The 25,106-nt window shown below is 41.7% G+C and overlaps 1 protein-coding gene across 1 annotated transcript in view; it reads left to right on the plus strand.

The window, feature by feature from the left end:
- Positions 1 to 1,246: 1,246 nt before the first annotated feature.
- The window catches only part of LOC131903060 (leukocyte immunoglobulin-like receptor subfamily B member 3), a 50,881-nt gene continuing 27,021 nt past the window's right edge, over positions 1,247 to 25,106 (plus strand). The window contains 2 exon segments of the mRNA XM_059253786.1: positions 1,247 to 1,554; positions 1,655 to 1,737. Coding sequence (XP_059109769.1) covers positions 1,247 to 1,554; positions 1,655 to 1,737 — 391 coding nt within the window.

Here is a 25,106-nt window from a genome sequence, read left to right on the forward strand (position 1 = left end):
CTCATATATTGATGAGAACTATGCAGGGTAATATAAATGTCAAAACCAGAGCCAGGCTGGATCAGCAGGGTTCAGTGAGCTCCTGGAAAAGGTGGTGACAGATGAGGAGACTGTCAGTGTCTCATTTCCAGGCTCTGCTCCTAGGTATATTCCTCTCGTACAGCCTAGCCCTGAAGAACGTTGCGGCTTTGTGAGCTCATGTAACAGACTGCCTCTTTCTCTCCTAGGAATCTACTACAATAAACCCAGACCGTTAGCCTGTGATACCCTAGAGTAGGGGGTGGAGGTGGGGGTGGGGGGAGTGGGACATGAATCTTCAACGTATCTCAAAAAGGGATATGAAAAGTTCACTCTCACCAAGGAAGATAGATCAGCAGTTCTCCAGCTCCCTGGTCTCACAGTGCATATGCAGTATTTGCCAATACTAAGCTTTGTTATTTATGAGTATCATTACTGAATGCCACAGAGGAACATTTAGTTGTCAAGGTTACTGCAAGGATATCCCATAATTGTGGTTAATACCCACTGATCACCTAGAAATACACATCTCAGGTGAGTCAGTCCATCATTAACCAATGGTGTTGGAGACCCCATGCCCTCTGCCACAGCCATGCCACTCTGGGAAGTTGCAGTAGAGAGTGAATAAGGGGGAGCCTGGTTTCTGAGCCATAGCTCCACAGATGGCAAGAATCAGTTACATGCAGTGCAGGATGAGAAGGAATAGGTGTTTGGTAAAAAAATAAAAATAAAAAAACAGCTGCTCTATCCCCGGCCTGTTACCTCCTCTCCAGACCTGTCTAAAAAGCCCTCCCTTCTGATCTCCTAAGGCCATATCCTGGACCCTGGAAAGAACCTCACACTGGTGTGTTGTTCTGATGTCACACATGACAGATGCTCTGTACAAGGTCAGAAACGATGACCTCCACCATCACTGTAACCAGTATACACAGGCTGTCATCTCCTTGGCCAGCTTCACTGTGAGCTTGGTCAGCAGCTCTACCTGAGGCCAATATAAATACTATAGTGCAAACAAACGCTTTTCTGAGTGGTCACCCTCGAGTGACACCCTTGACATCCTGATCATAGGTGAGAAACCCAGCAGATTCAATCAGTTACCTAGCCTCTGCACAGGCCTGCCTGAGGGAGCTCATGAGGGAGTTCAGATGAGGGACAGGGATGGAAAAGGAACAGATGCAGAGACAGAGGAGCAGGAGAAGGGCTAATCAAAGAAGGGGAGACCCGTCCCATGTGCTCTTACCAGACCCTGGTAAAGTCTCACTTTGGAACAACGAAGGCCATCCTTCACTCACTGCTCTTTTCTTTAGGACAACCAACTTCCTGCTCCACCTTCCCTCTCAGTGCAGCTGTGTTCCGCAACAAACTCAGGAAAGGACGTGACAGGGCTGTGTTAATGCACAAAGTGGACACTTTCACTCTGCCCAAGGCGGAAGCAGTCCACTTACGCCCACCGCTAAGATCAAAGTTCCTAGATAAGCAGTTCAAAGCACAATTCTTCATGAGTGCTGCGACTTCTGCCCTTGTGGACACCTTCAGGTGCCACAGTTCTGGAGACTTGTCTCTACCTGTTGCCACATGCCAGTGCCCTCATAAAGCTCATGGTCTCAGGTGAGGTGACCCAGGTTTTTTTTTTCAGTGCCGAAGGGGTCATTCGGCATCCTCCACTCACAACACTTATTGGACAGAATGTGGTGACAGATGTCAGACAGCGTGAGCCAGGTGGGTACTCACTCTCACAACAGCAGAGGCCAACAGGAGACTATTGAGGACTGCTCACTGCACTCCCTGCTCATGGAATCCAAAAGTTCCAGGTACTCTACAGAAGCATCCTGGGGAGGGTACAGGTAGATATAGGATACTGAGCAGAAACAGATCCCCAGTGCCACTCTCTTCCTGTCACCCTCCACTTATCAATATTTACAGGATCCCTATCAGACCCTCACTCAGGTCAGCCACAGCCCTGAGGATACAGTGCAGTCTCTGAGCACTATGGATATGGGCCTTCATCTCTGTACAGACTGTACTCTTTGGCTCCTGTGGGCCCCTCCCACAAGAAGGTCACCTTAGCCTGCTCAGAGAACAGAGTCTGAGTGAGCTCTGAAGATAGGCTTCAGGAGGGTCCCTGCAAAGAAATGAGCAGCTATGAGCCAGCACATCTGTCCGCAAATTTCGGTCCTCAAATCCAACTTTCCAGCCACCCACAGGATCAAAACACATGTGTTGTTTTTCACCCTTATTGTTCACACATGGCACCTGGGGATGATGAGAAGTGAAAGTCAGTACAGCTGCAGACATGCACTTGACATCAGGGTCTTCAATTCGATTCCATTGGTCCACATGTCAGTTTTTATGCCAGTACCATGCTGTTTTTATTACTGTAGCTCTATAGTAGAGCTTGAAGTCAGGGATCGTGATGCCTCCAGAGGTTGCAAACACTCAACTCTTGATGTAGTTTTCTTCAGCTGTGCCCCACCAGCATAGGCTTGTTCCAAGTTCTTCCTTTTAAAAGGGAGTTCACTGGAATTCCAGGATGTGGTCTATGGTACCTGTGAAAAAGTCTTCTGATGACAGATCACAGTCTTCTGATGACATGTTCTGTCCTCTCATTGGTCCCACATTCCCTGTGAGCATCCTTGTTTCTAGACTATCATGGGTGCAGCGTGTTGCTAAGGTGACGAGATCCTTATCCCGCATTTATCAAGTACAGGTCAGACCTTATGCTGGATGAAGAAGAAGGTTTCTGGAATAACATGGAATAACCCTGGATCATACCCCATGGAAAATATGAGGATAGTCTGTGATAGAGATCCCTACCAGGAATCCATCATGGGCCTTTTATTGAAAATAGATTATTTTCTCATATAATATATCCTGGTTACTGTTTCCCCTCCTTTACTTCTTTCTAATACTCCCTATTTCCCCTTCCATCTTGATCCACTCCTTCTCTGAATCTCATTAGAAAAGGATAGGATTCTAAGAGATAATATTAAAGCATAACAAAATAAAATAGAAGATTAAGAGAAAAACTAACACATCAAAGTTGGATGGACAAGCCAGCAGAAGGAAAAGAGCACAAAAGAAGACAAAGGATCAGAGACCCACTCATTGGCACACTCAGGAATCCTGGAAGAGTAGTAAACTGGAAGCCACAATATCTACACAGAATTAGATGTTTTCATTTTATTTTATGCATGAGACTTTTACCTGCATGTACATATGTGCAGAAGAGGGCAGCAGGTCCCCTGGAACTGGAAGTATGAATGCTTGTGAGCAACCACTCAGGGCCTGGGGATTGAACCTGAGTCCGCCTGTAAGGACAAATTGCCCTCTTTACTCTCCAGCTCCCCTCCCACCACAAGCTTTTTTTTTTTTTTTAATAATTCTGAAGTATACTTTTTTCCACTGGGGTTCTTGCCTAAGGACGCCAGGAAGGGTAATCTCCTGTGGATTCATCATTCTGCTTGTACCAGGTATTTCACTACTCCTGGCACTCAGGGGCAGGGGGGAGTGTCACACACCAGTGACCAGGGAAATTATGAATTAGCACCTCTGGACAGAACTCCCAAGAAATGTTATCAGATATCAGAACAGAGAAATGGGACCCTGAGGCTCCTTTGCATGAGTCAGTTTGTACTGTGTGCTAGCACAGTATGTGGGATTCTCCCCACAAAGTCAGAGAGGCAAATAACTGCATCCCAAACTTTTATATTTCTTCAGCTTCTTTGTCTTTCCTGTGGTGTAACCTACATTCCTATTGCGCACTTTACTCTAGAATTTAGTTAAAAAGCTGGGATGGGAGAGAGGGATAACAATGGTGGTTGCAGAAGGCATGGGCTGAGGTTGCATCTACAGTCAAGGACCCTGACTAGCTGACATGGCTGTTCCCTGCTTTTCTTTTTGACTGTTGATGACCTCTACCATATAACATCTTATCCTGACATTCTGATCCTTGTTGTCTTGTCTCCTATCACACAGCCTGTCTTCCTGTTCCAGTTCTTTGCCTCTGCTGTGTCTTCTGCCTACAATTCCCGATCTTGTCCATGTCTCTGTGTGCCTCTCCATACAGGCTTCCCCTCAGAAGACATCTTTCAGAGTCCATCTTGTAACTCACACTGGCCCTCCCTGGTACACATACTTGACATCCTTACTCACCTTTGTTTTTTTTTTTTTTCCAGACATTTTGGACAGCACACACTCTGCATTTACTAGCACATTGTCACAGCCTGCAAAGGGAATTTGCCCTTTGCACTAATTTTATCCTCCTCAGTGAGCCTGATCAAGGGAATGTCTTTTGTGACAGCCAGGTGGATGGGTAGAGGTGTTGGGAGCATCAGGACTCATTTAGTCACATGATCTTCTTAGATCCCAGGGTTATGTTAACAACCAGAGAGGTGCCAAGGAGCCAGAAAGGGAATATGAGGGTGGAGACATGGAGTTCCAAGAAAACAAGAATAGAATGACACCATAGCACGCAGGAGGCAGGTATTTGCAGAAGGAAAATGTCAGCTGTAGATGTTCTTGGGGGAGGGGGGGCGTCTAGCGTGTGAGTGTTACAGCTCTAGAGGGAAAGTTATCCAGACCTATCAGAAAGTCAGGCAGTACCCGGAGCTGCAATAGGACAGCTCTGGTTGGTGGGGCCACAGCAGGACAGTTCTGGAGACTGCAGCCACAACAGGACAGCTCAGATCTGGAGGGAGAGGTATCCTGACTTGTCAGGAGTTCAGGCTGTACCTGGAGCTGCAGTAGGAGACAGCTCAGCTGTTGCGGTGGGGGGTTGGGGGGAAAGGTATCCTGACTTGCCAGGAAGCCAAACTATACCTAGAGCTGCCATATTGCAGCTCTTGAGGGAAAGGTATCCTGTCAGGAAGTCAGGCGACACCTGAAGCTGGGATGTGGTGGGAGATGGACTCCCACAGGACACAGCAATTCTGCTCCTCTCCAAGAGAGAGATGTTACATCTCAGCTTTCCACCCCCACCCCCCCCACACACCTTGAGGGGGCTTCCCAGCAGAGCTCAGTTTCTTCTCTCTGGCCCAAGATGTTACTTCTCTGCTTTACTCTGCTGAAGGGGAAAACCCTCCAGAAGTGTAGCAATCCTCTCTAGCTCCAGCAAAAAATTGTGACTTTTTTCTCTTCAGCCTTGCTCAGCCTTCCTAAGAGAATATCTCGGCAAGATTTTTTTTTCTGCTCAGTTCCCTTAAGTGATATCTCAGTAAGGTCATTCTGTTATGCACTGGCAAATGGAGAGCTTCACCCAAGACTCCTGTGAGAAAGAGATTTATCTGAGAAGGAGGAGTCCAGGAGAGTGGCTGCCTCTGATAGGGTGGGAATGCACAGCTAATAACTGAAGAGACAGAGGGGCTTATATAGGGCTTCTTAGGGGTAGAGTTTCTTCAGGGAGAAGATTTTATGCTCAGGCATTGGTTAGTTTTCTTGCTCAGGGATTGGTTGGTTTCACTGGTCAGGGGAAGAGATGGCTCTGATTTCAGGGCCAAACTGTGTTTCCTTCACTGGTCCTATTTAGCCTTTTGGTTCTAATTTTAGAGCCAGGGTGTATTTCTTTTACTGACTCTGACTCTAAGGACAAAGTATGTTTCTCTCACTGGTTAGGGTCTCAGGGTCTGGATGTGTTTCTTTCACAAGCTCTGATTTCAGTGCCAGGGTGGATTTCTTTCACTAGCTCTGGTTTCAGGCATAGGGTGGATTTCTGTGGCTGGTCCCATTTCCCTACATAAAGAGGTAGAACAGACACTGCTCTCTGAAGTGAGTAGGGACCCTGCTTCTTAGCACTGCAGTTGGGGACGAGGACCTCAGTCACCTTGCAAGCTCCACACTTTCCTCAAGCTCTTTCTCCAAATGAATCAAGAGATAAAGGCAGAAAACCAGGGATTGTGGTGAAGTCCTGGGTTTAGTTTCTCAGATTGCTCAGATTGCTGATCTCAGTGAGAGTTTTAATGCTTCAGGGTGCTGAACCCAGAGCCTCTCCACAAACAATTTGATACTAAGATCTTGGATCTCTGCCTGCGTGCGTGCGTGCGTGCGTGCGTGTCTGTCTCTGTCTCTGTCTCTGTCTCTGTCTCTCTCTTTCTCTCTCTCTCTCTGAGCCTTCTTCCTCTCACACAAGTTTCCTTCATGGATGGCAGTAACTAACCAGGAACTGTGAAACTAAAAGTTGGAAATGATCACTGTCCAGCAGGTGGCAGTCTTTCTCTGGGCTGGAATTGCATCTTGTGATGACCTCTGTCCCTGGTCACTTGCTCCACAGATTCTGCAAAAAAAAATTGTAAGCTAGTTTCCTCTCTCTAGACTGCAGTAGAGAGCAGGGTCTCAGCCAGGAGGGTGGAGTTGTTGTAAGCTCAGGCACCTGCACAGAAATGTAAGTGTTTTTACAACTCATGGGATAAGTTTCAAGAGGTGGAAAATTGCACAGAATGCCTGACATCTGCCCAGGTACTGAGATCACATTTGCTTATCTGAGATTTTACACAAGTGTTTTGTACTAAGTTCATCTGTCCTGGTCTGGATGGGTTCCGTGAGCTTGTGCACTGAGCCCTGATTTTATTGCACATGGGGAGCTCAGCACCTCCTGAGACCCCTGCCACCTATACTCACAACCATGAATGTTTTTCCCTGAATTTGCCTCAATGCTGGAGCCAGAGAAAGAGGTGTTTGAAGAGTGAAAGCAATAGGAGGAAGGCCACAGATATTCTGATGAGAACATTCAAAGTCTTTCCAGTCCTGAGACACAAGTGACATAAGGAATTCGTAACTGTGATGCCTGCCTGACCATCTGCTATGAGCAAGACTCATTCTAGATCTTTGTGTTGACCATCTGAAACTCTTATAATCATGCAGCATGGATTCGTCTACCCACCACACAGACCACCTGGCTGGAAGTGGCTAACTGGTTATTGAATCCAGGGAATCTGACTTCTGGCTTTTCTCCTCACACCAGAGCAATTAATCTCATGAGCTAGAGTGAAGGGGGCTGAATGTAGTGCCTGAATGTAATGGTCCTCCACCCTACATATGCCTCTATCACTATGGCGGTGGGGACAGGCTAACTGAATAATATAGTTCTGAAAGTCCTGTGTCAGGAGACATTACAACCTAGGTCAACATTGAAAGGAACATAAAAATGAAAACCTTGCTTCTCCCCTTGACATTTGAAGAAACTAGTCTCAGACAGAGACCAAGCTTGGTGAAGGAATTAGTTACTTTTTTGTATGAGAGGAGAATTAGCATCTATTTAATGCCTATATCAATAAAGAAAATATTTTCCCCAGCAACCTTTAACAGCCTATCTGCTGTCTGTCCTTAGGGAGACGTATGATCTCCTGAGATTCTACATGAAGGAACACCTTAATGGTCCCAATCTTATATACATCACCGTTAGGCCATCATAGAGGCTCAGAGTTCAAGAAAGCAATGGTCATTCCTTGCCTGCAGGACAGCATCTCATAGCAGGAAAGATGCATATTGATGCTGCAGGGAGGATGCAAAGCAGAGAGAGATACTGATCACATGACTTTGCCCCTCACATGTGGCTTTTATCCTGGAGATGAGCACAGAGGGATTCACAGAGAGAAGGAAGGGAAATGGGGCTGTTCTCATGGCTCTCTGGTTTTATGTTCCCTTTGCTGAAGTGTATCCTGTAGGTCGCTCCTCCAGTTCTTATTCACACACATCACTCCATCTCCCAAGAAGCAACTTTCCCACCTATTCTCTCCTTGGTGCCCCATATTTCTCCGTGAGGATGAATATCTTTAATTGTCTTTTTCGTCAATCATTCTCATCATCTATGTTTATGTATTTATTTTTATCTTCTTTGTTGTACCAAAATGTTGCTCCTTGGCAGCACACTACAGCTCAGTTGATTACACTTGCATCCGTTAACATCTTTCGATGATCTAGCACTACATAAATCTGGTGTGGGCATTCATGCCTATAATCTTGGCATTTAGATGATGGAGAAAAGATAATCCCTTGTGCCACACAGTGAGTTTAATATCAGCCTAGGATACATCAGGCACTGTCTAAAAACCAACAAGTGGATGAACAAACAATCAGACACCTATACTGCATAGTGAATTCCTAACTTTTCCATATATCCACTTCTATGGAGACATGCTCATGCTCTTTCAGACACAGCAGCACTCAACCCCTTGCAGCTTATGCATCCTTGTGTCCTCTCATGCACAGTATGACACATACTATTTCTTTCCTTTAATTTATAGATACTTGTTGTCTCTGACCTGATAGGATGTAATGGACTAACCTGTGAACCAGTCAGACTTGCAGTCAGTGCTGTGAGATGAGTAGCACCATCCTCTGCATAGAAATCATTCTCACCAGAAAATGTCCTCCCCCCTCCTGGTGGGGAGAGTTCCATTGTGTTGAACTTCCTTGAGATGACTTGTGGCCTCAACAAATGGCATACCATCTGGCTACTCTGATCACACACACTGGATGTTCAACCACAGCAGTAGCAATATGTCCCCAGTGAGAAGCAACTCTCCAGGAACTTGATTCCATGTTTATTTCCCAATCATGCTTATTGGCCACCTCATTCACGATTCATTCTTCATGCATTATTGTCACTTGAGGCATAGCTAGATGACATCTACTGAGTTAATACTGCAATCCTGTGTGTCCACTAGCATCCACCCAGCTGAGGACAGCTCTTGCTGATTATGATGGGAAGAAGCAGTTTCTTTACTGAATCAGTGTCAGTTTTGGGCAGGTTCTGAGTACCTAGATATTTGAAAGTGGGGCTTTCACAAGGGTTATGTGACTCCTCCCTTGGCAACACTTACAGAGTACTTTGTGTACATGGCTGGTTAGAACAGTTATTACTGTCCATTTTCCTGTGGGTGCAGATTTCAGATGATTTTGGTGTTAGACTATGAGAAGTCTCTGAGGTAGTAGGACTTGTGTGGTATTTATGTAGTCTCCTTAACCCAGGACTGCTTCCAGAACACTTCTATGTTGTCAGTGACTTTAAAAATTCCCCTTTCTTTCAGCCAAAGCGAACATCACCTGTAAATAAGATGGAGAGGCTCCTGATCCTTCTGTAGTAGATTAGAACTTTTCCATTCTCATGATGTATTTGTGGCATTCACAAATGGTCAGATGACAAGTTTTTGGAGACTATCTCTATTGCCTTCTGAGGTCCATGCCTGCCCTGGTTTCCTCATGTAATAAGATACTGAGATTCTGGTTGAAACAAAGAACAAGACTGGAAAAGTTTAGTCTACTATTTTTGTGAATGGATGTGTTTTTCTGGATAAGCATTACCAGCATTACATAATTTTTATTACTAGAGTTATCAAGACCTCTTTGGTGTCCAAATGAATGGAAAACAGTGAGAATTGCACATGCTCATAGAGAGTGTATTGACCATGTTTATCTATGAATTTCTTACACTGTATCCAAACCTGTTTAAAAGTTTTATTTGGAACCAGTTCTCACTGAGATCCACAGGATGATGTGAACTGTCTTTTTAGCACAAACTGGCCTGAAAGTTAATAATGCAGCCCAGGTGGACCACAAACTCATGATCCCCTTGCTTCACCACTAAATGCTAGGATTACAGATCTGCACACAACACTCATCTTCAAGCATAGCTTTTTTTTTATTAAACTTTCAAGTGCAAATTCCATAGATAAAAATGTTTCAATTTTTCTCCAAACTATTGTTATTGCTAACACTGATAACTTATGTCTACCTTTCTCAAAAAACATTTTCTCTTTTTGGTGATGTAGGCTTGAATTATTAATTTTTCACACATAATTTTTGCAAAATTTGTATTTTAGGCTTTAATTTACCCATTACTTTCAGTTTGGTGTGCAATTTAAAAAACATATAGTTATACAACTTATATAACTTCACAAAATTCCAGCATAAACCTCGTTCCCTGCTGCAACACAGCTCCTTCCAGTCTTCTTGATGGATTTTACGTTCCCCTGGTGCCATATGAGTTCAGAATTTGTGTCTGGATTTCTTTGGAATGTATCCATTTTAGATCTGAGAGCTCGGGGTGAGAAAATGTCCTCTTAGTTCATAAATAAAGGAACCCCCTGTATTCTCTGCTCAGCCTGGGATACAGGATGATAGAAGCTGCTTACACTGGACATGAGTTCCCCTGATTCACCAGAGGAGGACACAGAATTCAAGGGTGATGGTTGCCTCCCAGGAGTGCCTGGATGTCAGGAGCACAAAGGAATGACATTGTGGGACTTTCTTGCTTGTATCCACCACAGCCAGTTTCCAAAATGCTTCATCATCCTTCAACATCTCCTTAACTAAAATACCCACAGGGCACCTCACAAAGACATGGAGATAGACTTACAGCACTAACATACACACACACACACACACACACACACACACACACACTCACACACACACACACACTCACACACACACACTCTCTCACACACACACTCACACAAACACACACTCTCTCACACAAACATACACACACACACACTCACACACACACACACACACTTATTTGTTCTAATGCATCATGGTGCATGCCTATGATGATTAGTAGAGTATAAACATGTATAAAATATCCTAGCTGGACATATTGGTGTGGGTAAGGTTCTGTAGTTCTAAGCACACATAAATACATAATATGTAGAATTAAAGAAGAACCTTTATATGTTTATATAATTAAGTGTATATATATTTGAAAAAATTGATGGAAGGAAAATTTCTTTGTTTTGAAATGCATATAATCTGAAGACAAATGTTTGTTTTCCTTTATCTGTGAGCCCTAAATTTTCTATATATTAATAAATAATATGTATTTCCTATATTAGGTATATATGCCTAGAAATGAATGGTAATAGTGGGAAGGAAAAGGGAAATGTGGTTGTGTGAATGTGGCAAAACTACACAAGATACTTATATAAAATCATCTTTATGAACGTCATCATTATCTAAAATGAGTGTATGACAAAAAACTCTTTTTCAAAAATAAATAAAGTTTCCATCTTACAATAATTAGTATATTTATTACCTGTAATTAAAAAGCATTTACTGTTAAGTAATTAAAAAATTAAAAAAATATAAGTTATGTATATGAAATAAAACTAATGTCCAAAGAATAACTTTCTTTCATATATTTTTATAGAAAATTAAGAGGGTTCAAAAACAAATTATTAAAATAATTAAGTATTTCACAGATGTTTGCTTGCATGTGAATAATTACTGTGAAAAATTCTAACTATTTTTGGATATTAGTAATTGCCATTGAAAAATATCTGGGATAGGAATTGGATAGATCACTCAGCAGTTAATAAAAGTGATGTTCTTATAGAGGAACTGGGTTGCTTCCCAGCACCCACAGTATGGCTTAGATGCATATTGTACACACATCGATGCAGATAAAACATTCATGAAAGGAATAATTCATTAAAATTAAAAATACAATGTGTAGGATATAAAGAATTAATATCAAGACAAAATTAGTCTTCAAAACTGTTATACAAAGGTGATTAAGTCTACTGAAGATAGTAATAGATGTATACCCTTTTAGGATGAAGTAATTCCACATGATTTAAATAAGTTCCACAAGAAAGCAATGTTTGAATTTTTTTAAAAAAGAGCAATAATAAACAACTAACCAGGAAATTCAGAGTGGTCACAGATTGATTTGCTGGAGCTTTTCCAGCCAGTCATGCTCAGAGTCACTGCAGTGAGCAGGTACAAAGTGCTACCCCTCTCAAAATGCACTGAGTATGGAGACCCCAGTGAGTTTAGGAGGGCCATGTAGATGGGAACCCACAGCATGGGATACTTCTTTCTAAAGGACTGTGACTGCAGAGGACACCAGCTTCCTGAAAACTCAGACTCCTCTGTGAACTCAGCAGTCTCACCCCCTGCATGAGGAAAATTCAGGGACAACCCAAGTGTGGGTAAGGGGCTGCATCCTCAGAGGCTCTCAAAAGAGAAACACTTGTTGCTCAGTGAGAGTCCTTGTTTCTTGTCTCCAATGGACCCAGTTGCATCTCTTCAGAATCAGACCCAGAATCTTTCCAGGTCCAACTCATGATAGGAACTATACTTAGCTGACAAAACCTATTCTTCAAGTACTTCTTATGTAGAACCTGGGAAAGGTTGATTAAAGCAGGAGTGGATATCCTACAGAGTTTGATGTGTTGTTATCTCTAAGGTATCTCTAAGCAAAGGATCTAAAAGATTTTGGGAGGATTATAAATGAGTGGATTCTAAACTGCTGGGATTCCATATATTTGTCTTTTCAACTATAGACTTTACTCACACTTCAGACCCCAAGTTCAATGAATAAGTCCAATGCTCCTTTTCTTACCATAACTTTAACTCTTGTAAGTCAGAGTTATGAGAGGTGTGGGCAAGACATAGAGGGATAGGGACTGTCATGATCTATGATCTGGCCAATCCAGAATTTCCAAATATCAGCAATGTAAGATCCCTTAGAGGCCACATCCATATAGCCCTCCTTGTTCAGGTGGGGGAGACATTCAGAGTGGAAGGAAGGAGGAATTATTGGCTGTCACCTTACACAAAGAGGGCAAAGCAACACACATTTGGCCTCTCCATGTTACTCTGAAGGCTGAGGTCACGGGGATCATGGATTATTCTTGGTGATACTGCTATGCAAAATTCTGGATCTTACACATGGTGAGGGATGGTAAACGACTTCACTATTCTGTGTAAAAAACACTGTCCACAAGGCTGCCTGATTAACACTATCAGGCACTTCTTTGCCAGGGGATACTCTGAGATATGGATCCAATGAGAGTGACCTCTATTAAAAAAAAGTCTTGGGAATGGGGACAATAGAGGACAATGATGGATTGGTCTGTACTCATTCTTCATTTACCCTGCAATATACTCAAAACATGTTCATATTCTCTGTGGGTCCCTGAAAGAGCTATGTCCAGCAGAGGAACAATTGGCACGAAGCAAGAAGGAAATCCAGTTCAGGACAGCTTAACTATCCAGTGTTGTTTCCAACTTCTAGAGTCTGATGCTGAGCAGTTTACTGTAAGCATATTAAAACACAGTACACTTTAGAAAAAATTTCCTGGTGTAATACAATCCTCTATGAAGAAGGAGGCCTCATCATATTGAAACTCAAGTTAATGTTCAAGTCACTTCTTTTAAGAAGATAGGTTTTAGACATACGTTATGTGTACTATCTTAAGTCTATGGTATGGTTTCAGTTTTACACATATCACAGTGGTCACTTGAGTTTTGAGTCACAATTGGTCTTTGTTGTGGGAGCTCAGGGGAGCTCCTAGATATACAGGTAAGGCAGAGGTCACCTAGGCTCTTAGCCACCTTCTTCCTGCTTGTGGGAGCTTTATTTGGCCTGGCCATACAGATAGAATAAATCACCAGGTTATTAACCAACTCCATTGCCAGCCTTCTGGATGGAAAAATAGGTAGTATACTCTATCCTCAAAAAGACAACTCTGTAAGTATAATATTCTTAGTTTCTCTAGTGCTATCAGTAAGCACAAGGACTTTTGTGTTCCAAACAATAATCACCTGTAATTTTCTTGATTCCAGTGAATGTGTTTGGATGGGCATTTCTGAAGACAAACCATTGGTCTCCACCTCAATGAGTTTTGAATATCACTTTGAATTATCACCCCTACATCACATATAATTAACATCCCTCACAACTAACATCACTCACTAACTCCAGAATAAAAAATTCTCAGTAGGAAGTAGGCCAAGTGACATTTGAGTTCAGAGAGAACAGGACATTGGCACCTCTTGAAAGACAATGAGCTTCATGTGGCACTCAGATATAAAAACTGGTTTGGTCCCCAGGTAATGAGCTGAGTTTAGGACTCTGCTCTTAGATGCAATGACGATAGGATTTTGCTATTTGGACAGAAGCAGTGTCTACCAGATGTCATGACTGAAACTATGTGGTTATATACCTGAAGATACCGTAAGTCCTGGTTGCACTGTGAGGCAGGTAGTGCCAGGGGGCTGTGCTATAGGATAGGTGAAGGGATGCCAACTTTGTTCTGAGCTGAGACATCACAAAGGACTGTCTCTGAGGACCTGGGTATTCTATCTTCTCTGCCATTTCATTGCTCTTCTCTCCTGTGTGGATGAGATGTCATTCCAAACACTGGTTTCTACCAAGAGCGCCTTGAAGATGATGGGTCTTTAATTGGAACTTTTGGTCTTCTCCCCTATGATCAGTCTTTCCAGTGGTTAATATGGACCAGTGACATGGAGGAGAAGTTGTGTGAACCTTAGCATCCACATTGGTCAATGTGGGAGGCACTCACAGGGCTCATGGCAAAGTTTTTATTAGAAAATTTAACCTGGAATTGACAGTCTGGTCACCTCCTTTTTTCTCTTGAGTAGAGTGACTCTGATAGCTGACGCCATATCAACATTGGAAGGTCAGATTTTCTCCAGTGGCCAAGATAGAGCCATGAGAGTTTAACAGGGAGGACTTCTTGTACAGCCCTAGAGTGAATTCTGGCTGAATGTTGAACAGTTATTCCTTCCAAATATGTGTCCTCTCCCATCCGGCCTTCAGGGGTCATTGCCTCTCACACTCTGGCCCTCTAGCATGGAACTGTAACTCCTTCATCTACATTCCACCTGGACACCACTGGGAGCAAATCTTATGAAAAAGACTTAAAATCTCAAAAAAATTATAGTGTCAATGATATGGCTTCCTCAATATAAATCTGTATTTCCTGGGGGGGGGTCACTGCATTCTAACCACACCTTTGGGTTTCTCTTGTAGTAGCCATAACATATAAACATGTACATTTTCTTGTTGGTCACAAAGGGTACAGGGAACAGCACCTGGAAACTGCCCACTAGATATTTCCTATGAATGCAATGTCCGAGATAGCTTTTCTTCTCCTTGTTTAATTAGAGCCAGCCCATCAGACCTCAGCTGTGAGAAATGCTGGAAGTTCATGTTGTCTCCCCAGCTCACCATAGGGATCATATGGAACCGCAGTGAATGTTTGTTGTACAATCTTAAGTGAGATGGAGGGAGTAAGTAAAGTAGGATCAATAGTCCACCTGTCCCTCAGGGCTGTCTGTGAGAAGGGAAGATCATTGAAAGCAGACCCATTTCTGAGGGAAGGTTCTTGGGCTGGGATCCCTGAGTGTCTTCTCACCTGTCCCCACCAGCTGCAATGTGTTCTGACCAGCCATCAGGGCTATAAAAGCAACAGTGATATTTTCCTGTCTGTTCCTGTGTCATGGATGGGATGGAGAACCTGGCCTTATTCATAGACTTCAGTGAAGTCTCTCTGTCCCAAGTTTCTAGGATTCCTTCTTCATGCAACGTATATAGTTGCATTTCCATAGTCCTCTGACACCATGTTTTCACTGGAACCCCCGAGTTGATCACAGAGTGGTTGTTTGGAGAGTACCTGAAAGGAAGCATGTGAGGATGTCAGTCTCTTTGAACAGTGATGCAGAGAAGGTCACACTCAGAGATGACATATAGTCTGATTCTGACTGGCAGATACATATGAGGTGCCATATGAAGACCCATATTCCCTGAATACCCCATGGTTCCCTTTCATAGCCACTCCTTGGCTTATGTATCTTGGATTCCACTGTTTCTCACACATCATGTCAATAGGCTCAGGAGCCTGACTCCCCTCACACATCAGCTGTAGGAGCATAGCTCCCTTCACTGCATCAAGCTCACCATTATTTAAAGAAATGTTTGGGTTTCCTCATCTGATGCCAGATGCTCCAGGTCCTCAATGGGTTCTGATCATACACGTGGATTGCTTCTGTGTTAGCCGTAACATTTGAATGTCCACCTCTTGCTGAAGATCACAGGACCTACAATGAATAGAACCCTTGATTGGCTGGTGTATAAATACTGTGAGTCCAGGGTCCAGGAGAGCTCCTGTTTTCTTTCCTTGGTCAGGGTGAATGTGTTTTGTCCCTGTGTTGAGATACACTTGAAGATCTCATTCACTCTTGAGGTCACAGCAAAACTGAATAGGGTTGACATTCTGGGTTCTTTCTCTGCAGTAGACCCTAAGAAGGAAGGAGACATTGTGCTAAACGGACACTCACCTTACACATTGGCAATCAGCGTTGGGCTGTGATAGTGGACACTCCTAAGAAAAAACCCCTTTTCTGAAGGCAAATTCTCAGAGTGGGAACCATGGATATTCTCTTACCTGTCCCCACCAGATCTAGGGAATTACTGAAAACAGACTAGCTGGCAATGGTCTGATAGTTACAGAGGTATCTCCCTCCATGGTTCCATCCAATGATTGGAATGGAAATTCAGCGTTGCTCCTGGGTTCCAATAGGGTCTGTCTGCACTACAGATTTGGCCTTCCATCTTTACAGAGGTGGTATTCCTGAGATCCTGTTGTCATTTTACACAAGATTGTTATTTAGGTCCCCCAGGAATCACAGAGTTTGGTTCTGTCATGAGGATGGGTTTAGGGAGGGTCCATGCCAGTTCTCAGCTTAAGGAACTTTCTGGCATCTCTAGGGACAGTTCATACCTGCTGATGTCTATCACTACTGTCCAGGGTTGGCTTCTAGTCACCAGTTAGGAAGGAGAAACTTGGGACAGCTAGAAACATATTCACTCACTAGTACAGGGTCTAGGAGTCCAGGCTCAGCCCTGGAAGAGAGTGTCTTATGAAAGATTTGTTTGTGAAGTTCAGTTAGGTATCCTTTTTCTCTCGAGCCTCCTGGGTCCCCCAGGGTTTTCCAATGGACCAGTGCTAAGCTTTGGGTTGTGTTATCTTGCAGTCCAAAAAGTCACCTTTCCTCTTCACATCTCACCTAGTCAGAGCATGGTTGTAAAGGTAAGAATCGTGGCATCTCCACCAAGAGGCCACAATGCCTGGCTGACTGGACAGGTTCCCAGGATGTGGCTGATGAAGGCTGATTCTATTTGTCATGTGGTTGTCATTACAGCAGCCCCACATGAAGGGGCATTTCATTCCCTAGACACCTGGTTATCATTTCCTCAATGCTTTGAGCAGGACAGCCCTAAGCTTCCATATTCATTTCTTAGAAAAATGGCATTTCCATCACAGTTGCAGAAGACATTGAGAATAAACAATGGTTGGGTGATCAGCCATAAACCAGACATTTATAGCACCACAAGGAACACCATGGGAAGAAGAAAAGAAGTGATACCAGCATCAGAAGATAGGGAGGATGGTTGTGAAATGCAGTCGTCTGGAAATGGCATGGCTCTGACAAACCAGAACTTTGAACAGCTGTGGTCACTTTCTCTGACCTTGCATCAGGCTCTCAAAAATCAGTGATAGATGGGGAAGAGCTCGTGTGCCCTTACACCTCCCTGCTGAATTATTGGCTACTGACATATTCTGGATAGTGCAGAGTTTTTGTCTTCATTTATTTACTCATTTATGAACTCTCCACACTCCTGTGGAGAGTTCTAACCTCTTGGTCACACAGATGGCTCTGGTTAAACTCTGAGATTCACAAACATAACAAAAAGACAAGAATGTAGAAATGGATTCATAGAGAAAAATGTGATATGAGAGGGACTGGAGAGAGACAGAATGGGGTGGGGGAGAGTATGTAGAGTAGAATGCATTATATAGAAGCCTGAAATGACAAAAATGAATTAATATTAATGACAGAATGGAGAGCTAGGTCAGCAGTTAAGAGCACTGGCTCCTTTATAAAGGATCTCAGATTTTTGTTATACACAAAATGAAAATATCTTTTACATTCAAAGAGACTGGAACATTTGTTGGTCCTCACAGCCAAAGTTAATAACACACTTTGACAATCCACTGTGTATTCAGTCTGTTTAAACTGCTTTTAAGAAAACGATTTATCGGCCGGGCGGTGGTGGCGCACGCCTTTAATCCCAGCACTTGGAAGGCAGAGCCAGGTGGATCTCTGTGAGTTCGAGGCCAGCCTGGGTTACCAAGTGAGTTCCAGGAAAGGCGCAAAGCTACACAGAGAAACCCTGTCTCGAAAAACCAAAAAAAAAAAAAAAAAAAAAAAAAAAAAAGAAAACAATTTATCAACCAACCTTACTTGCTTTGGATTTCCTATAAAATGAACTCTTAAAACCTATGCTAATATATAACTTTAATCTTAAATTAGGTACTTTTCCATTCCCCTAACTCAACGTGTGAATATATGTTTGTGTTAAGAATTTGCTCATTGCATGAGTCGGCTGTTTGAAACCTGGGGCCTATGCAGGGTCCCTTGGCTCGGCCTGGGAGGAGGGGACTGGACCTACCTGGACTGAGTCCACCAGGTTGATCTCAGTCTGTGGGGAAGGCTTTGCCCTGGAGGAGATTGGAATGGGGGGCGGGCTGGGGGGAAGGTGAGGGGGGCGGGAGGGGGGAGAACAAGGGAATCTGTGGCTGATATGTAGAACTGAATTGTATTGCAAAATAAAAATTAAAAAAATTACAAATACCCACCATAAATGTGCAACACATCATAAAGATAGTACTGATAAGCATGCATGTGAAGGATTGGATGCTTTGGGATCAGTTGGAATGAATTACTTAATCCCTTATAAAACTTTCAAAATCTCTGTAGATTATCTCTAATTCTTTCTGCACATGATAATTTCTGTGCTTTTCAATAAATACACATCCAAGTTCTTTATTAGGAATGTCAGTAAGATATCATGAAGGCATAGCCAGAACAATGACAGAAAGACTAGAGACAAACCAGAAACCATGAACTACTGATAAAAAGAAAGAAAAGGAAGGGAAGTGGAGAATCCAAACTTGGGCTCCATCTTAATTAAGGCAATCCAAGTAAAAGTGTTTCTTTACTTAATGCAACACTGACACATGTTGATGCTTCTGGAGCTGTTTTTAATGTGCTTAATCAATGTAATTATTCAGTTCCCAGAATACACATGAAACATAAATGCGTTATCTCTGATATAACTTGTTATATCCTTGTTTGAAACTGATTGTGTAACTTATTTGCTCAGATTGTTTATAGTCATCAGAAAAACATACTGGGTGAAGTAACACAGGCAAGAAAGACAGGGGTCTTGAAGTTGGAGAACTGTCCCATGGTGAAGTGTACATGTGCTCTTCCAGAGGACCTGAGTTCAATTCCCAGAACTGATGTCAGGGGACACCCATTTTCCTAACTCTAGCTCTGGGGGCATCTGATGCCTCTGGCCTCCCTGAACACCAGCATTCATACACACATCATTCCACACATATAATTTATGAATCAAATAAATCCCAAAAAAGAGTCATTGTGTTCTCTCTCATATGTGAAATCTACTTTTGATTCTTTCATTTTGTGTGTTTAACTAACAAATGTGTGCAAACCACATAAGTAAAAAGTGGTCACAGAGAGGTAGCCTTCAAAGAAAAGGATAACAGAGCATAGTCAAAATGAAAATGTGGGGGGTAATTACTGGATAGAAAAAGTTAAGTGTCAAAGAAATAGTTGGATAAGGAAGACAAGGGTATATGGAGGAGGGGAGTTAAAAAAAGGAGGGTGAGTTTGAAAAGTCCATATGGGAACCTACTTTTTTTTTTCCTATTTTTTGTGTTTTTTTTTTAAATTTTATTTTAAACAATAACATAGTTTCTCTGTAGAAAATAGTATAAATGATAACATTTCCCAATAAGACTTTTAAGTCAAATGATAGCTGAATTATACATATAAATATTGATTAGATTCTGGGATACAGAATAAACCTATCTTCATCTGTTCCCTACTTTTTTTTTAGCTCACTTAAAATATTAACAAAATGAGTTTGAAGCAAGATACCTACTATGTATAGATTATAATGTTACCAAACAAGCAAGATACTAAATAAGAAATTCAATTTCATGTGAAGCTTACCTCTATAGGAATTATTAGTTAGGTAAACCAGAGTCCCCAAGAACAATATAGGTTCTTGTTCTTTTTATGGATTTCCCATCATAACTAGAAATAAAGACCCTATTGCTGACTATATCAAACACCTTAGTTGCAAGATATAGAAGAAGCAAACAGGAAACTTAACTGGAAAAGAAATGTCTACATTGATGGCTAGTTTCAAAGTGAGAGATGGTACAAGCTGCAAGGGATGGAAGGAATCATAGATTTTACAGAGCAGTGAACAACATGACGTACACCAAACTTCTAGGCAAGATGTACCTACATATGTGATAGTGGCACCACTGTTATGGGAGCAACAAACAGTGTACTCAGAATTTAATGTTTGGGCCACAGAAAGGTATCTCATATCTGCTGCTGTAAACCTGGTGAAAAAAAAGGAAAAGACAATGCAACAAAACAAACAAAAACAATCTTGTTTTGGAGATCATAGGTCTTATAAAGGAATTGCTATTGATATTTAACAAAATAAACAATATCACTGCTTATAAATATCTATGTTAAGATCTTTATATAAAAGCTACTGTTTGCCTTAGTCAGAGAAGCTTCTATTTGTAATCAGAAACAGAGAATATAGAGACTCACGGCTGTGAAAGATGCTGAGAGTAAGTGACAGAGTAAGAGTCAGCCCTAAATATACGTTTTATACAAGTCACTGTAAGGGTCAGGAAATACTGTTGCCAAGGAGACAGGAGACTGAAGATAGAATGGAAGTCAGAAAATCCGTTCTTCTAGAAACCCACAACCTGTGAAGTTATAAATGCACAGCTGTAGCAGTTCCTTGCATCACATCTGTACACGACAGTGCGTCTCGGTTGTCAGTCATTGAGGTGAGACTGGGGAGGCTCAGGAGACCTGGACACTGATGGACTATGAGACAGGAGAGACACTGTCCTCATTTGTAGATCCATCAGGTTCCAGGGGACAGTTCCAGCCCCAAGGATACACAGATGGCCCTGGTGAAACCCAAAGTGAAAAAACAAACAAACAAAAACACAAGAATGCAAGCAACAGATTAGTAGGGAAAAGGTTGATGGGTGGACAGAAGAAAGGTGGAAATCAGAGAACAAGGTGGTGGAATCTATATGTATTAAATTGTCCAAGGACAAATTTATTTAATAAAATTATGAAAACAAAATGCAGACAGAAACATCATAAATGTGAGTTCTATAGTCCTATATGTTTAAATAGTTTTTTTTCCTTTTTTCTTTTAAATTTTATTTTGCTTTATTATGTGGGAGGAGGGAGATGGGTGGGGTTGGGAGGCATGATGTGAAAGACATAAAGAATAAATGAAAAGAAAGTTAAAAACAAAACAAAATAACAACAACAAAAAGATATTGGAGGGCTAGAGATAACTCAGTGGTTAAGAGCACTGGCTGTTCTTCCAAAAGACCTAGGTTCAGTTCCGAAGACCCACATGGCAGCTCACAACTGTCTATAACACTTGTTCCAGGGGATCCGACACCCTCCTTCAGACATATATGAGACAAAACACCAATGTATGTAAAATTAAAATAATTAATTAAAAATGTCATTCAACAAATATTTTTTTAAAAGTCCTTGGGTAGGTCCATCTTGTTAAATCTCAAACCCTGGGACAAACAGCTGAGGCGCCCATTCAACATATCAAAGTGGACCTGGCTGCCAGGTTCTCCCAGCATCCCTCAGTCCCTACCTGTTACAGTCCTGAACTCTCCAGCCCAGGGGGTTGGACTGCCCTTCCCCCAGACTCTTCCCCATATAATCCAGACATTTAAAAAAAACTTTTAGAAGAGTTTATTTAAATAGTTTTACTAATTTAAATTATTTAATATTAATAACTTGGTTACTTTTGAACTAGTCCTCCTAGTATTTATTTTAAATAATAATAACATTTATGGAAAAAAACAGCAAATAGAAAATTTTAAAATAAAAAAAAACACAATGAGGAACCTCTGGTTAGACTGGCCAGAAGGGTCAACTTACTATTATTACTTTTCCAAAGGTCCACAGTATAAATCCAGTTGCCTACAAGAACGCACAGATCCAAAACAACAGGATCTCCATAACACAAAAAGCAACAGGACTCCGGGCGGTGGTGACACACACCTTTAATCCCAGCACTCGGGAGGCAGAGGCAGGTGGATCTCTGTGAGTTTGAGGCCAGCCTGGTCTCCAAATCAAGTTCCAGGAAAGGCGCATAGCTACACAGAGAAACCCTGTCTTGAAAAAACAAAACAAAAACAACAACAACAAAGAAACAGGATATCCAAGAGGATCCCCAGAGAGCCCATTATTGTCAGTGTGGCTGAAGCCTCAAAACAGACCAGTTACTCATAACAATGAACACTAGCAAGTGAAGATGAATGGACTAAAGTGTAAACTGTGTGATTCAGTGGGCCACACTACAGCTTCCATGACAAGATTCTTCTTCTCCTTTTTTGTTTTTGTTTGGTTTTGGTTTTGCTTATACTTTTATTTTGTTGTTGAAGGGAGGATGCATAGGCAGAGGGCAGAAGTAACAGGATGGGAAGATAAGTGTGATATAGATGTAAATGTGAAATTCACAAAGAATCAGTAAAAGTTTGAAAAAGGGAGAAAAAATATTAATGTGTTTTATAGGACAGACAGAAACATTGTAAATGTGATTTTTTATATTGTTCTATGTTTAAATAGTTTATTTAATTTAAACAATTTAATATTAAATACTGTCTTATTTTGAACTAGTCCCATTGTCATTTGTTTTAAATAATTACATTCATGGAAATGGACAGTGAATAGAAATTTTTTAAATAAAAAAATTACTACCAAGAAGTGTGAGACTAGACCATCCATAGGGGAGAACCTACTATTATTACTCTGCCAAAGTTCCACAGTATAAAACAAGTTCCTTATCACTGTATTCATAGATTAGAACATCCCTCATGAGAGAAGCTTCTTTTTGAAGTAGATGATGTTTAACACAAAGACTCTCAACCTGTCAAGATGCAGAGAATAGACTGCAGAATTCCCAGCCTTCATGGGACACCTATATCACATCCCCTTCTTTCAAGGCTCAGTGGACATTGCAGATGAGAGGCAGAAAGACTGTAAGAGCCGCTGGTGGTAGATGGCTACAAGTAAGCAATATTTTATAGACACAGTGAAGCAGATCGCATAGGAATGCCTGGCAGTAACGAATGTATAAAGAAGTCCCTTGCAAGCTCGAGTCAGACCAAACACAAGCATAAAGAGTGCAATTTGACATGAAGTCTCACCAGTAGCTGAGGAGTTGTTGGCAATTAATAGCTTTTTTGAGACAACAGTGAGGTTTATTTAAGGGCATGACACACTCCAGTGAAGGCCACATGTACAAGACTGTATGGGCAGCAGAAATTGGACTTGATGGGTGATGATTTCAGTTTTTAAAGAAGACTAAAAGTTGGATATATAGGAAAGGGGCTAATGGAGAGGAATTGAAGGATGAATATGATCAAAACACATTTTACAAAATTCTAAAAATATTAATAAAAATGCGAGGAAACAAAAAGACAAGACTCAGGATAAAACATCTTTTATGAGCCAGATGATTGTGGTGTACACTTTGAATCCCAGCATGCTGGAGGCAGAATAAAGCAGATCTCTATGAGTTCAAGGTCAGCCTGGTTTACAGAACAAGTTCTAGGACAGCCAAGGCTACACAGGGAAATGCTGTCTCAAAACAAAACAAAACAAAAGAAGTTACATGACAGTAGAGGTGAGATAATTATTGAAGTCAGTTCCCTGTGTTACCCACATGCCACAAAACAGTCATCTTACTACAAGTGTGCAATTTTATCACCTCACTAACGATCTGCAGGAAAAAATAGCATCTATATCTGTATGGTTGTATTATCATTCAGGAAATTCTTGAATATTCATCCACAAGGGAAATGGCCTACCTGCTGTTGTTTTAAATATCATCCTCCATGTGGCTCTGGAACATGAAATTTGTGATATTCACTCATGCCTAGAGATCACCATAGATATCATCAGATGCAGAATATACTTTGTCACTGTGTGGGTTTATTGACTAATTGGAGGGATTACTTTGTATCTGACTGAGTATATATGTCAGGCTTCTTCCAATATCTTGAGTAGCTTCAGCAATAACATAACGTGATGATAACAATGAGATGGCCAGAGTGGAGTGTGAGTTGCAGGACACATCCTGAAATGTCTTCACACTTGTAAAGGATTCTCATGCTTTTATTAAGTTCCCACTAGTGTTGACTGCAGTTGCTAATTCACAAATGTCCACATGTTGTCAGAAGGAGAAAAATTAATCATGCTGTAAATCTTCTCAGGGTCCAACACAGGTACTTGACTGTGATGCACCACAAGTGCAGAATTTTGTGTTAAGATTGCCTTGGGGTGTTTTTGGAGGAGGCCATGTTTATCTTAGGCAAACTTAGATGGCAGAGTAAGGAGTGAATCTTCCTTTTGGGAGTCCTGTCTTTTCATGGACATGCTACCTCTTCAGTGTCCTGGGAAATAGCATCCTGTCTTCACCAAGGAAAGGTCTAAGAGCATGCAACTCAACCTATGAAGACAGACCCATTGTACATAGAAGCTTGGCAGGTGTTGTGAGCTTGTGCAGCAGGAGACCTCACTTCCCATTTATCTTTAGTCTTCCTTGAGCACTGTGTCTTTTTTTGTTCCTATCTTGTAAAATAATTTTTTTTTTACTATTTGAGAATTTTGTACATGTGTACAATATTTTTTGATCAAGTCTTTATCACTTGAATGAACTGCATCACCTGAAGTGTTTCCTGACTGGATAAGTACTTGATATTCTGAGTCATAGGAATGGTTTCAGAAAAAAGAACAAAACTAGTGGGACATCCACAGTGTGGAAGGAAATTCAGTGACACGTTCTTCCCTCTTTAACCACTGGTGACAGCTGTCAGAGAGCCAGTTGTCTGCTCAGGGGCTCTGCTGTTTTAAATAGTATCTCAAAAGGATTCATTCTGCACCTGTCACTTCATTTTTCAATGAAAATTACATTTAAAAATAGAGACAGTATCACACTGGGATATCTAGGGGAATGGAGCAGACAGAGTGCCTTGTGTTACAAAGGGGTGCTTATTGGATTAGCTTATAATACAGGCTGAGTAGTCCAAAATATCTGTCTCTATTTTGGGAAAACAGAGAATCCAGTGGCTGTTGAGTTCATGAGACCAAATGTCTCAGCGGTTACAATT

Source organism: Peromyscus eremicus, chromosome 1 (genome assembly GCF_949786415.1).
Source record: "Peromyscus eremicus chromosome 1, PerEre_H2_v1, whole genome shotgun sequence".
In the NCBI taxonomy this organism is placed as follows: domain Eukaryota; kingdom Metazoa; phylum Chordata; class Mammalia; order Rodentia; family Cricetidae; genus Peromyscus; species Peromyscus eremicus.